This window comes from Vipera ursinii, assembly GCF_947247035.1.
Source record: "Vipera ursinii genome assembly, chromosome: Z".
In the NCBI taxonomy this organism is placed as follows: Eukaryota; Metazoa; Chordata; class Lepidosauria; order Squamata; family Viperidae; genus Vipera; species Vipera ursinii.
Genome location: NC_139517.1, coordinates 104,332,135 through 104,347,063, shown reverse-complemented (window position 1 = coordinate 104,347,063; position 14,929 = coordinate 104,332,135). Strand labels below are relative to the sequence as shown.

Genomic DNA, 14,929 nt, shown 5'->3' with positions numbered 1-14,929 from the left:
GTCTTTTCCAGAGCGTTAGTTTCAAATTCTTCCATGAAAAGGTTGGCGATAACTGGTGATAGAGGGGATCCCATTGGTGCGCCTTCTATTTGTTTGTATCTCTGGCCTCTGTGTATGAAGTATGTGTTTGATAAGCAGTGTTCTGCTAGTTCTATAATATGGTTTGGTGGTTGGTATTTGCTTCTTATTGTTGATAGAGCTTCTTGGACTGGCACCTGGGTGAATAGTGATACCACATCAAAGCTGACTAGCAAGTCTTTTTGGTCTATCTGTAGATTTTTCACTAATTCTATAAAGTGGTATGAGTTTTGGACATATGAAGCTGCCATTTCTGCTTGAGGTTGTAATTGTTTTGCTAGGTATTTAGCTAGGTTTTGTAGTAAAACAATTACCTAGCAAAACCTAGCAAAACAAACTTTCTGAAGATGAAAGGAACGCGGGAAGAAACCCGAGACTCTAGATCTACACATACAGACACCCGCGAGAATCTACGAAAACATATATATATGCCAGCCAAAGATAATATAAAATCTCATTGAATCTGTAAGAATTTTTGTTCCCCATAGTGTCAAAGTCAAAAATTGTATTCCTAATTTCCCCCGCCTTAAGATGAGATGGCATGGCTGATCTCTTTATATTTATGACACCAAGTTTTGAAAATCCTCCTTCTTCAGTTAGTGTGATTGAATAATTATGATCATTTTCAGTTCCCAAATAAATAATTAGCAATAAGTGATAGCCATAGAAATTTTGTGGTGAAAGAATTCACATTTTCTAGCCTCGAACTTTACATCAAAAGACCGTCAATCCTTCTTTTGGGATCTGTAATGAATGGGAAAAGACAATGCATTGCAGTTACTCCCTTTTACTGAATTACAGTTCGTAAATTCCTGGGATTGGTAGTTGACTCTTGTTGGGTCTGCCTTTATTAGACGACTAGACAGGATGCAATCTCTCTTGGCTTCTTTCTCAATGTAAACAAGAAATGTCAGAGTTTTATCATAACATAACTGTATTCAACCCCTTTTTCTTCTCTCTGGTATTTCAGTGCAGAAAGCAGTGGCACTTCAATCAGCTCATGGCACAGCTGTGGTGGTAGTTGTGCCAATTATCTTCATAGCCATCGGTGCAGGAATTGCAGCCTATATTTTCTACAGAAGAAGAAACCGACCACAACAAGTCTCCACTGGGTTTGACAATTCTTTGTATAGTGACAGTGTGGTTATTCTACATAAGGATTCTCTTGTAGACAACCAAGAATTAAATTAACAAATAACTGCATCTTTTCCAAGGATAAAATCTACTGGACACAATATATTCAAAATTCAAAGTTTTGAATTACACTGTTCATAAATTCTTTAAAATATTTGAAAAAATTTAGACGTTATTAACAATATATATTGGTAGACCCGTGACATGATAAGATTGAATTTATTACAGTTACTAAGTAAAAACATATTTAGTATGGTATACTTTCAAATGAAAGATTTTAATTAAAGAAGACATAGAAGTGGTTCTTTTGCAGACTGGATATACAAAATTTGTTTCTTTATTAAAGATTTTCTTTAATAGTGAATGACAAACAGTTCATTAAATCAGTTATGATTCCTTTAGTTACCTTCTTCAAAGCAACTTTATATAAGGTTTCAAAATCAAACTTTATGCCACCTAAACCAATGTTTGAGATATGAAATCACAAGTTTCTACTATTTAGCTAGTGTTTCCCATGCCTCTACATCTTTGTTGCATGTTTAAGTAGTCTTTTTATTTCCTTTATGTATGTCTCAACAAATTTCCAAGATCAGCCAGCCTCAGTGCAAAGATAAAGCCTTCTGCTGCCTCAAAGCCAGCAGTATCCCCATTTATCTTCTTGCTGGTCATGAGTTCCCTTCATACAGTGCTCAGTGTGCAGCAGCTGTGATACTTTTTTTCTTTTTTCTTTTAATTAAAGAGTTTTACAAAAACAAAATTTTACAATATATCCCCAAATCCCCCCCCACCCCAAACCCGCCCACTTCCCCCCCCACTTCCCAGAGCTAAATACAGGATTATAGTTATAATAATCATATTCTAAATAAAAATTATGCATAATATACAATTAACCAAATTCATAATGTGCTTTAACTCCCCTTTAACATAACTACATACAAAGTACCAATAACAATATCCCACTAAAATCTACTCATAAGCTAAGTGGAACTTTTTAGTCCCATATTTGTTCTGAATATAATCTATCCATCTCCTCCAAACTGAAATATATCTTTCCTGTGAATGATCTTTCAAGTAAGCAGAAATCTTAGACATTTCTGCAAGATTCGAAACTTTAAACACCCATTCTTCTATAGTAGGCAAACTATCCTTCTTCCAATACTTTTTTTCTAGATACTAGCCAAGAGAAACAGCCCCTCCTTTTTGATCCTGGACCTTGAATGTTATGCCTGCCCCTGCAGTACCAAATTTCAAACAATTCAGAGTAATATGCCTTCTTGGATTTTATCATTTGACAAAGCACATGGTTTGGATTCAGATCACCCTGTCATGCTTGCAGTCTCTTCAATAAAGCTAAAATTGTAGTGAGTAGAGGTTACTGATGTTTAAGGGGGAAGAAAAGGACATTAACTTTCAAAAAGGATTGCAACTGAAAATCCAAAAAAAAAAAAAAGAAACTGTATGCCCAGTTGGTATGCAAACACCATCATACAGTGGCATAATGCACAGGAAAGTGGAGTGACTTATTAGAGCAATTTACAACCTTCCCTTCTAGCTTCTTCATTGTTTGTGGGAAGGTAGTGGAAAGGTCACAAATGTAAATCATATGAGGGTTGGATTATGCAATCACTGTTAACTGCAAATTGATTCCTGAATGTTCAAATCACAATCTAGTGAGCACAGAGTGCTACAATGGTCAGAACTTAGAAGACCAGTAAGTACAACATACTCAGCACTGTTGCAACTTCAAAGTTATTAAACTAGTGGTTATGATGAGAGGACTACCTGTAATATTATTTTTTTCATGACTTCCAAAATATTACTAGAAGGAGAAACAGTTAGCAGCCATCTCATAGTTCCTATGCTACATAGTTCCCCTGTTACCAATTTGTAAATTGAAAGATTAATTCAGTGCAATACTTATTTTGCAGCTATCTTTCGCGGTACTCTTTTCAAACTTGGATATTGCCCTATCTGTAAACAAATCACTAATCTACAAGGACAGATTATTTATGTAGGGCTGAGGTAGGCAACCTTGGCTCTTTTGTGACTTGTGGACTTCAATACCCAGAATCCCTGAACCAGCCATGCTGACTCAGGAATTCTGGGAGTTGAAGTCCACAAAACAGCCAACGTTGCCCAACCCTGATCTAGGGTTTGTAATCTGTGCTCTTCAGGCAGAAATTAGGCGTCCAGTTCAGCCCTTCTGCTCTATTGAGCTGCTGCATGATCAGCCTCTCTACCACAAAAATCCTGTAGGAGAAGGGCAGTATGGATAACCATGGGATTTGGAGGGTGAGAGCTGTGAAGCATAAACACAAAGCTTTTGCTGTGTCCCTGCATAACAGATACAGTGCCCTTGCTGACCTTAATAGGGACACTAAGGAGACAGGTCAAGGTAGTTGTGATGATGATAACTCAAATAAGCAGGAGATCGTGGTCCAAGATGAAGAACTTGTTTTGGATGGGGAAAATGTAAATCTGGTATTACATACCAGTCATGCAAGAAGAGCAAGAGCATCCAAAAAGAGAAGCTACCTTCTGGTTGGTGATTCAATTATAAGAGATTTAAATTTAGGAAAGAATTCAGTGGTTTCAAAAGAGGTCAGGTGTCTGCCAGGTGCTACTGCCAGCAGGGACAAGAAGTGTATTTTTAAGATAGTCAAGAATGCCAGCAAGGACTGTGATGTGGATGCTATTGTACATCTTGGCACTAATGATCTGTCCCCAAAAGATGTACTCTGTGCAGAATAATTTCCAGAGCTTGGGGCAGGAATTCATCAGAATAGACTGTAGGCTTACTTTTTCAGAGGTTTTACCAGTGTATAAGGAACAAAATGGAAAAGGCCAGCATATAGCAGAATTCAGTATGTGGCTAAAGGAATGGTGTGCAGGGGAAGGCTTTGGTTATATTAGTCATGATGTCTGCAGCTGGTCCAATGACAAATTGTACAAAAGAGATGATTTGCATCCATCAAAGAAAAAGACTGAGTTACTTGGCAAAAAATCACGGATTTTCAGGAGAAATATTTAAACTGAACAATGGGGACAGTGAATTAATTGATACAGAACATTCCTGTCCCTGGCAATCTAAAAATGATAGGGTTATCAGTGCAAGTAACATAGATGTGTGCGTGGATAAGAATATAACTCTTGCTGTCAAGCAAAATTAAGCTTGTAATAGTGAGTGCCACACCAAGTGCACTAATCAAACAGATGGTAAGAAAATAAGGGAACTCAGGCACCACACAAGTTATGTAGAAAGTAAACACAGGGTCAGTCATAAAGGACTCAAATGTCTATACACCAACACACAGAGTATGAGCAATAAACAGGGTTAATTAGAAATTCAGATAAATGAGGGCAGATATGATATTGTTCACATTACAGAAAGTTGGTGGGATGAAACCCACAAATGAAACACATAGCTAGAGGGATTTAAATTATTTAAAAGAAACAGACCAAATAAAAGAGGAGGTGGAGTTTTGCTCTCTATATAAGAAATAACAACATCTCTACAGAAATAGAGTGCAACAATGAGAAAACTATCTTGAATGCATTTGGGTCAATATAAAAGGGGGAAAATGACATTGCCATAGGTGTATACTATAGGGCAGCCAACCAGAGGAAACAGATACTTTTTTGCTGGTCAGTTAACTAAGGTATGTAGGAAACACATCACAATAGTAATGGGGGACTTTAATTACCCTGACATCAACTGGGAGACTCACTATGCACCAGATTCCTGACAAACCTCAGACAACTTTGTCTCCCAAAAGTAGAGAAGGGAACTAGGGGATCAGCCATATATTGGACTTTACTCTCATTAATAGAGATGAAATGATAGAAGGTATTGAAGCCACAGGAACCTTGTGTGTGTGGGTGGGTAGTGATCATGCAATGTTGGAATTCAACATTATGCAAGCACAAGCAATTAAACATAGTCAAACTAAAGTCTTGGACTTTAAGAAAGCTAATTTCAATAAGCTTAGAGAGAGAGAGCTTGGGAAGAATTCCATGGATGAGAATCCTCAAGGGGAAAACAACTCAAGAAGCTTGGGAAATTTTGAAAAGTGAGATTATAAAATCCCATTCTAGCACAATACCAACAAAGAAGAAAAATAACAGCTTTCAAAAGCAATCAGCATGGCTGCATAAAGAACTCTCTGATAAATTGAAAGACAAAAAGGACAAGTATAAAAAGTGGAAAGAGAGGCACATGACTAAGGCAGAATATGAGTAAATAGCTTGAGCCTCCAAAGATGAAGTGAGGAAAGCTAAAGCTCAAAATGAACTAAGGCTTGAGACAAAAGTCAAAAATAACAAAAAAACAAGCTTCTTTCAACATGTAAAAAACAAGAAAAAAGTTAAGGAAATGATTGGTCCATTAGTGGGTGAAAGTGGCAAGAAGGTTACAAGCAACAGGGAGAAAGCAGAACTACTCAGCTTGTTTTTTGCATCCGTGTTTACAAAAAGGGAAAAAACAGTCCAACCTATCAAAAATAGTACCATAAAAAACAGATTAGAAATACAAGTTAAGATAGGCAAGAAAATGGTAAGTGAGCACCTGTCCACTCTAGATGAATTCAAATAACCAGGACCAGATGAATTATTCCCCAACATTCTGAAAGAACTGGCAGATGTGATCTCAGAACCACTGAACTATATCTTTCAAAGATCCTGGAGCACTGGGGAAATATAAGAGGACTGGAAAAGAGCTGATGTAGTTCCCATGTTAAAAAAAGAAAAAAATGGATCCTGGAAACTACAGACCAACCAGCCTCAATACCTGGGAAGATTCTGGAAAAGATAAGCAACGAATCAGCAAGCACCTAGAGTTGTGGTGGCAAACCTATGGCACGCATGCCACAGGTGGCACGCAGAGGCCTTTCTGGGCATGCACGCCGTCGCCCCAGTCCGAGGCCTTCAGCTGAGTTTTATAAAGCCTTTTCGCTTTAGGCCTTCATCACCATGTGCAAAAAAAGAAAGGTTCAATCAATGAATCAATCAATTTCCACTTCTCGCAGGAGAAAAATAGATCTTCTAAAGTTGGAATTGATTGATTGAACTTTTTAGTCCAACCCAGTCTGCTTTTACCATCTCAGCCATGCCCACCCAATGGGCCACACCCACCCGGCACCTGCTGATACAAAGGTGGGTTTTGGATTGCAGTTTGGGCACTCGGTCTCTAAAAGGTTCGCCATCACTGACCTAGAGGCAAAGTCATTACCAAAAGCCAACATGGGTTTTTCAAAACCAGATCATGCCAGACAAATCTTATTGCATTCTTTGATCTGGTGACAAAATTAGTGGACCAGAGGAATGCTCTATATACAATTTATTTGGACTGCAGCAAGGCATTTGATAAAGTAGAAAAATGTGGGTTAGACAGTATCACCACCAGATCTATTTGTAACTGGCTGACTGGACATTGTGGTTCTCAATGGAACTACATCTACATGGAGGGAAGTGTGTAGTGGGATATCCCAGTGCTCTGTCCTGGGCCCAGTACTCTTCAACATCTTCATCAATGATTTGGATGAGGGGATAGATGGGGAAGTCATCAAATTTGCAGATGACACCAAGCTGGCAGGGATAGCCAACACTCCATAAGATAGGTTTATGATACAGGAGGATCTTGACAGACTTGAACATTGAGCCTTATCTAACAAAATGAAATTCAATGCTGAAAAAGTAAGGTTCTGCATTTAGGCAAAAAAAACCAAGTGCCCAGGTATAGTATAGGTAGTACCTGGGTCAATTGTAGTAACTATGAGCGGGATCTTGGTGTCCTAGTGGACAATCACTTAAATATGAGCCAGTAGTGTGCTGCAGCTGCCAAAAAACCAATGCAGGCCTAGGCTGCATTAACACAGGTACCATATAGGTGGTACCTTGTCTAATAGTAGTAACTGTGAGAGGGATCTCGGAGTCCTAGTTGACAATCACTTAAATATGAGCCAGCAGTGTGTTGCAGCTGCCAAAAATGCCAACACAGCAGTGGTGGGATTCAAATATGTGAACAACCAGTTTTCTGTGTGGATGTCACTTCCGGAAGCCCATTCTGGGCCTGGGCAACAAAAAATTAGCTACCGGTTCTGCCAAAGTGGTGCAAACTGGCTGAATCTCATCACTGCAACACAGTGCTAGGCTGCATTAACAGATGGATAGAATCAAGATCAAGCGATGTGTTAATACCACTTTACAATGCCCTGGTAAGGCCATACTTGGAATACTGCATCCAGTTTTGGTCACCATGATGTAAAAAAAATGTTGAAACTCTGGAAGGAGTACAGAGAAGAGCAACAAAGAGGATTAGGGGACTGGAGGCTAAACCAAAAAAGGATTGGTTGCTGGAATTGGGTATGTCTAGTTTAATGAAGAGAAGGACTAGGCCCTAGGGGTTACATGTGTAATGTATTGGGATTTTACTTGAACTATTTCACGTGTCTCTTTGAATGCTGCTTAAGGTTCCTCAATGGTGTGTCTGTGTAACAGTCACTGACTAAGCCAGACTTGTTGTCTCCAAGAAGATCATTGGATGATTTGTGGTGGGAATGGGTTTCTTTAAACCTATTGGCCACCGCCTAGTGACCAACTGTATAAGTAGCTGTGCAGCAGCCTCTGTTTCAGTTCTGTTACTGTTTGACTCAATAAAGCAATGTTCCTGTTTGCAACCTTCCATCTTGCTTATTGCCTGCAAAGAACCAGCTACACAACATTGGCGACGAAGGTGGGATGCTGCTTCTTCGAATGAGCTTGGAGTCACTATTGGTGAGGCCAGCACAGCACCTGGCAGGGACCGCGTTCCCCCCCATTGGTCTGCCTAGCAAGCCACGCTAGAGACCACCTCACCCTGTGGACCAGTGCCAGGGCCTACTAGAAGAAGCAGCAAGAGGCAACACGAAACACGAGCCGTGAAGACTTCTCACCAGGTCGAAGGTTAGAAAGCTCGAGAAATTCTATGTCACACACCGGAGAGATGGTCCTCCTACATTTCAAGAGTAGAGAACTACCTATGCGCAAACCAAGTCACCGAAGATGGCCTGAAGGCTGCAACACTTCTCTGTGTCTGCAGGTCTGCAACGTTTGACATCATGGAGAACTTATGTCGCACCAGCCCAGCTGGAGTCTGTTACTTACGCGGACCTGAAGAAACGGCTTGGCGACCATTTCCAATGGAAGCTGTTGGTGATAGTGTGGAGGTATGCCTTCGAACAGCAAGTACAACAACCCGGCAAGATGGCCACAGAATTCATCGCAGTGTTGAGGCAAGCTTCGCGCCTCTGCCAATTCTTGGACTTGGAAGAAAGGCTTTGAGATTGTCTTGTCTGTGGACTAACAATAGAGAGCTCCAAGAAAAACTTTTCATGAAAGAGACTCTCTCACTCCAAGAAGCATTAAAAGAAGTTATGGCGGATGAAGCCACCGGCGCAGCTGTGAAGGCCTTACAGCCCACTAAAAGCACTCCACATGAAGAAGCCGTCCACCATGAGGACACTGAACATCAAGAAGATGTCAACTCCGACCACGAAGTCAACAAGATCCATCGGCACCATGACAAGGAACTGAAGCCTCCTTACAAGGCAGTTCCCTTCCTTTTATGTTTGGGCTGTGGTGGCTGCCACCAACAAGTGGACTGCCCATTCCAGTCAGCCATATGTCGGGCCTGTGGGAAATCTGGCCACATCGCAGCCATCTGTAGAGGTCGCCACAAGGACCGTCAACTGAACAACCCATACAGGAGAGGTATTGGGCACCGGGACAGCATAGAGTAGAGTTCTGTTCCAGTCGCAGGAGTGTCTGCTGCACGGGAGCTCGCCGCCCCCTTAAACCAAAACTTCAGCTTCAAGTCGAGCTGCAATGTGTTCCTTGCAGGATAGAACTGGACACTGATTCAGCTGTATCTATTATTTCACTTGAGACTTTCTGGTTTGTGTGCAACTGCAGCAAGAGGTGGGCCAAGCTTAGGCCATCCAACATCATTTTAACCGACATCCAGAATTCCCGAGTAGACGTAAAAGGCAAGGCCACTTTGGGCATCAAATTCAAGGGGTTTTCGGGGCTCCTAGATGTAATTGTGGTGGAGGCCAGAGAACAAGTTTAATTGGGCTTGATTGGTTTTATGCATTGGGTATTCAAGTAATCAGGATCCACCAGACACAAGCGGCAAACTTGGTATCAGTATGTGAGGAATTTGCAGATGTTTTTGACACAAGCCTGGGAGAATACAAAGGCCCTCTGATAGCCTTTAAGCTATGCACATTAAGATGAAGCCCCGTCGAGTACCATTTGCACTAAAACACAAAATCAATGCAGAGCTAGACAAGCTAGTCAGTCAGGAGGTACTACAGCCTGTAGATGGGGGTGAATGGGAAACTCCCATTGTCATGCCACTTAAGGCCAATGGGGAGATCAGGATGTGTGCTGATTACAAGTGCACCATTAACCGGGCACTACAGCAGCAGGCGTACCCGGTGCCAGTAGTTATCCACATTTTGGCATTGCTGCAAGGGGGTACCATGTTGCTAAATTAGATTTGGCACAGGCCTATCAGCAGTTACCTGTGGATGAGGCCACAGTGGCTGCACAAACAATTGTGACACATAGGGGAGCCATTAGAGTCAAACGCCTCCAATTCGGGGTTAGTGTAGCCCCAGGGATCTTCCAGGGAGTTATGGAGCGTACGCTCAAGGGTATTCCGGGGGTCTGCCCCTATTTTGATGATATGCTCATCACTGGCGAGTCCACTGAGGTGCTAGCAAGGTGGCTCAAAGCCATCCTTCAACAGTTCCGCACAGCGGGACTCAAGCTGAAGAGGGAAAAGTGTAAAATTGGGGTCCCTTCCACTGAATTCCTGGGGTTCTGTATCAATGCTGAGGGCATCCATCTGGCAGAGTCCAAGCTGAAGGCAATTCAGCTGGCACCAAGCCCCAGATCCAAAGGAGAGTTCCAGGCATTCCTGGGTCTCCTGAATTTTTATCATGCGTTCCTCCTTAACAAGGCCACAGTGGCAGAGCCGTTACACCGGCTCTTAGACAAAAACACCCTGTAGAAGTAGACCAAGGTTCACAAAAATAGCTTTAAGGCAGTAAAGTCACTACTGTCCTAAAATTCAGTGCTTACACACTTTAATGAAAACTTGCCTGTATGCATTGCATGTGACGCATCCCCTTATGGGGTGGGGGCTATACTAAGCCATTTATCAAGTGACAGGACTCAAGTCCCCATTGCCTATTATTCAAGGACATTGTCCTCAGCTGAGCACAATTATGCTCAGATTGACAAAGAGGCTCTGGCCGTTGTGGCTGGGGTGAAGAAATTCCATGAATATTTGTATGGCAGGGAATTCACAGTCTTCACTGACCACAACTCATTGTTGGGATTGTTTACCACAGAAAGGCAGGTGCCTTAAATACTTTCCCCTAGAATGTTAAGTTGGTCCATTTTCATGTCAGCCTACAGCTACAGGCTGGTTCACAAACCCAGCAAAGACATGGGCCATGCAGATGGTTTTAGCCATCTGCCATTGCCACACGTGGAGCCAGATTTGGCTCCAGCAGCACGCATCTTGTCAATTCAAGATTTGCCTGAACTTCCCCTCCATGCTGGGGATGTTGCTGCAGAAACTGCCACAGACAAAATTCTAAGCAGAATGTCATGGATTCACACCGGGTGGCTGAAAAATAGCCCTGGACCAGAGTTCCAGAGCTACTTCACACGGAGACATGAGCTTTCAGCTCATAAAGGCTGCATCTTATGAGGGAGTAGGATTATTGTCCCCAGTTCATTAAGCCACCGTGTGCTTCAGTCTCTTCATGAGGGCCATCCGGGCATAGTCTGGATGAAGGCACTCACATGGAGCTACCTTTGGTGGCCAGGGTTAGATAAGGCTATCGAGGCCCAAGTACACGGGTGTTACACATGTCAACAGTCCAGACTAGATATGCCGCAGGCCCCTGTCCACTGGTGGGAGGAGACTCATACACCATGATCAAGGATTCACATTGACTTCTCTGGGCCCTTTCAGGGACAGCTGTTTTTAATAGTGGTCAACAGCCACTCTAAATGGTTGGAAGTAATTCCTATATCTACTATGCCTACTTCTAGGATCATCCAGGTGCTTAGGAAACTTTTTGCCACACACGGGTTGCTGGACATCATAGTCTCGGACAATGGGGCCTAGTTCACAGTGGCAGAATTTCAGGCCTTCTTGAGGGCTAATCTCATAAGGCATGCAACGTCGGCTCCCTTTCACCCCTCAACTAATGGGCAGGCCAAACGCATGGTGCGTACGACAAAAGAGTCACTCAAGCACATTGTGTCTGGGGATTGGCACCATAGGCTGGCTGATTTCTTGCTTTGCCAGCACAGTACGCCTTGCACAGCAACGAGCAAAAGCCCAGCAGAGCTTCACTGGGGGGAAAGGTTAATCACAAAACTGCACAGGTTGCATCCTGACCAGGTAGCAGCAGACACCAAGGGGGTTGCAAGTGGGTGATGGGGTGTGGGCCCAGAACTACGGGCATAGGAACTTTGGGTGCTGGGAAAAATTGTCAAAATCTCAGGACCCTTTTCTTATGAGGTGGCCCTGGATGGAGGGGGTGAGTCATTTGCCTCCATATTGTTCAGCTGCGAAAGCATTTCGCAGAACAGCCACTAAGCAAGGACCTCACAGTGGGTCCATAACCAGAGCCGGAAACTGGCAGACTAACAGAGCAGTTCACATGCTCATTCAGTCATTTCAACGGGAGGTGGTCATAGATGGACACAGTCCGGGAGTGCAACATGGGTCTCCTGATGGTGAAGGTCAAACCAAACAAGGCAGCAGCCTCACTGACAAAGCTACCTCATTGGACTTTGGTTTGGGCCGACCAGGAATGGCCAGCCAAAGGAACTTGAGTCAATCCGGCTCACGTGAACCTAAGAGTCCTGGTCTACCCAGCCCGGCAAGCAAGCTGGTAGATCAGGAGTTGCCTGGATGCCCCAGGCATTCTGAACGGTCACATAGACCACAATATCTTCAAAATTATATTGTTAAATAATGTGTGTACATTCTAGGGGTGAGGGGTGTAATGTATTGGGTTTTTACTTGAACTGTTTCACGTGTCTGTTTGAATGCTGCTTAAGGTTGCTCAATGGTGTGTCTGTGTAACAGTCACTGACTAAGCCAGACTTGTTGTCTCCAAGAAGATCATTGGATGATTTGGGGCAGGAATGGGTTCCTTTAAACCTATTGGCCACCGCCTAGTGGCCAACCATATAGTAAGTGGCTGCACAGTAGCCTCTGTTTTAGTTCTGTTACTGTTTGCCTCAATAAAGCAATGTTCCTGTTTGCAACCTTCCATCTTGCTTATTGCCTGAAAAGAACTGGCTACACAACAACATGATAGTAGGGTTCCAATATCTCAGGGGTTGCCCCAAAGAAGAGGGAGTCAAGCTATTCTCCAAAGTACCTGAAGGCAGGACAAGAAGCAATGGATGGAAAATAATCAAAGAGAGAAGCAACCTAGAACTGTTTCCTGACAGAACAATTAATCAATGGAACAACCTGCCTCCAGAAGTTGTGAATGCTCCAATACTGGAATTTTTAAAGACGAGATTGGACAACCATTTGTCTGAAATTGTATAGGGTTTCCTGCCTGAGCAGGGGGTTGGACTAGAAGACCTCCAAGGTCCATTCCAACTTTATGATGGTGATGCTGCTGCTGCTGATGATGATGATGACGATAATGATAATTATATAGATGTTGGAGTCCAGGCTTCCAATTTTGTGTGGTTAGCATGACAACCAAGGCACTCTACGGCTGATTTCTCTCTGTTTGGGGACTCTAAATGGGCCAAAAAGCCACCCCAGAGAAGTGGCAAAGAAGGAGAGAAGCCCTGGTGAGCCTGGGGAGACGGCGGTCAATCAAGACATCTGGGAAAAACTCTCCAGAAACCAACAGAAGAAAAGCTAGCATCATTCGTGAGTCTAGTCCAAGCTACATGCAGCCGAAGCCAAAAAGCACTAAATTAAGTGATCGTAAACAGCGTAGTTGAACTGGGTAAGAATATTGATTCTCTCTCTTCTACCTGACTGATTTCCTGGAAAAAAGGGAAAAGACCAGAAGTAAAAATCCTCCGAAAGTGAGGAGGGGTTTCTTTGCTCCATCCTCCTCTAAACGGAAGTGGCAAATTAAATTTATGGGGAATAAAAATACACAGAAATAAAATTAATACAAGATTTAAACTTGGAAAAGGTGAAATTGATGGAATTTATTAAGAGTTTCCTGGCAAAAGATTATTGATGAAGATAAATGGTTTATTTGTTTTGAAAATTGAAAGATGGCCTGCTGCTGACATCTAGTGGTGGGTGAAAATACTATCTTAAATATACAACCCAGGAAAAAAAAACTTGTTATTGTGACCTTCAAAGCTTTAACAGCTGTAATAAAAGAAAAGAAAACATTATGGATTATCTCTATAAAATTTAGGAAAAAAATGGACCTTCCTGGACTGTAAATATTTTTCAAACTGTAACTTTAAAGCGATTGGGAGAGAAAGGATTTTTGGTCATTATGGACCATCAGAGGCCTGCAGAAAGAATATATCAAGAAAGAATAAATACTTTCCAAGAGGAAACGTATGTAATGTTACAACAAATACAAATGACATTAATTTCAAACCATGAGGAAATTAAAAATGAATTTGAAAATTTAAATGAATGCATTCTCAATTTAACATCATAACGGATCACAAAGGATTAGAAAACAAAAAGAGAGAGAGAGATCATGTGAAGCAGATAACTGAATATAAACTAGCGGGAAAAACTTTGAAATGGAATTTAATAATGGAAGGATTCAGATGGACAAAAACATCCAGGAAATACTGGACATGGAAAAGACAACCTATATATCAAGAATTCAAGAATTTGAGAGAAAAAAGGTGATGGGAGAAACTAAGAAAAAAAGAAAAAGATCTCTGAGGAATATCTTCACAAAAATACTTTAATTAGCTTTTGTACTAACAACAATATCTACAAAACCATGGGAATATCTTGGGATTCAACAGAACATACTGACTAGGAAAAATGTTTGGCAAAAAAAGGGGCTAAAGCCAGAATTAAGAAATTAGATGATGGGATTCATTTGATGGAATATTTTAAGATTAAACACTTGTTTGAATACAGTTAGAGAAATAAAATTTTGAATCCAAATGAATCTTACCATAGGAGGGATATGCTCCTTAAGTGATACAGTATTTTTTGCCTATGATATGAGAAATACAAAAATGTGTGGGAAGATTTATATGAGGGAAATGCATTAAATATTCAAATATAATGTATTTTGAAGATTTGAATATGTTTTAAAAAATGAAACATTGATTATTAAGGAATTTTAGTTTAAGAGGGCTATGCTTTTTTAGATAGTATATTATTTTTGTCCTTTCTTCTTTCTATTTCAAGATATGAAAAATATAAGTGTTGGGATGGTTCATATGAGGAAAAAGATTTCAGTATATAAGTGTAATTAACTCTAAGAAAATTTTAACAAGTAAAAATGCTTACTTTTGAATATTGTGGGGAAAATAAATTTAACTGAGAACAGGATCTATGACAAGGTGATCTTGATGATTTATTAGAAAAGAAGCTTAATAATGAAGTGGAGGATATTCGTAGATATTTAATTGTTATTTTTCAAAAGTTTTTTTTACCAAGAAATGTTTTAATTTAAGGTTG

At 41.3% G+C, this 14,929-nt stretch overlaps 1 protein-coding gene across 1 annotated transcript in view; it reads left to right on the top strand.

Moving 5' to 3' along the window:
• The window catches only part of LOC310648789 (macrophage mannose receptor 1-like), a 59,840-nt gene extending 58,226 nt beyond the window's left edge, over nt 1-1,614 (top strand). The window contains exon 30 of the mRNA XM_083376834.1: nt 1,049-1,614. Coding sequence (XP_083232960.1) covers nt 1,049-1,269 — 221 coding nt within the window. The 3' untranslated portion in view covers nt 1,270-1,614. The remainder of the gene's footprint in view (nt 1-1,048) is intronic.
• Nucleotides 1,615-14,929: the final 13,315 nt, after the last annotated feature.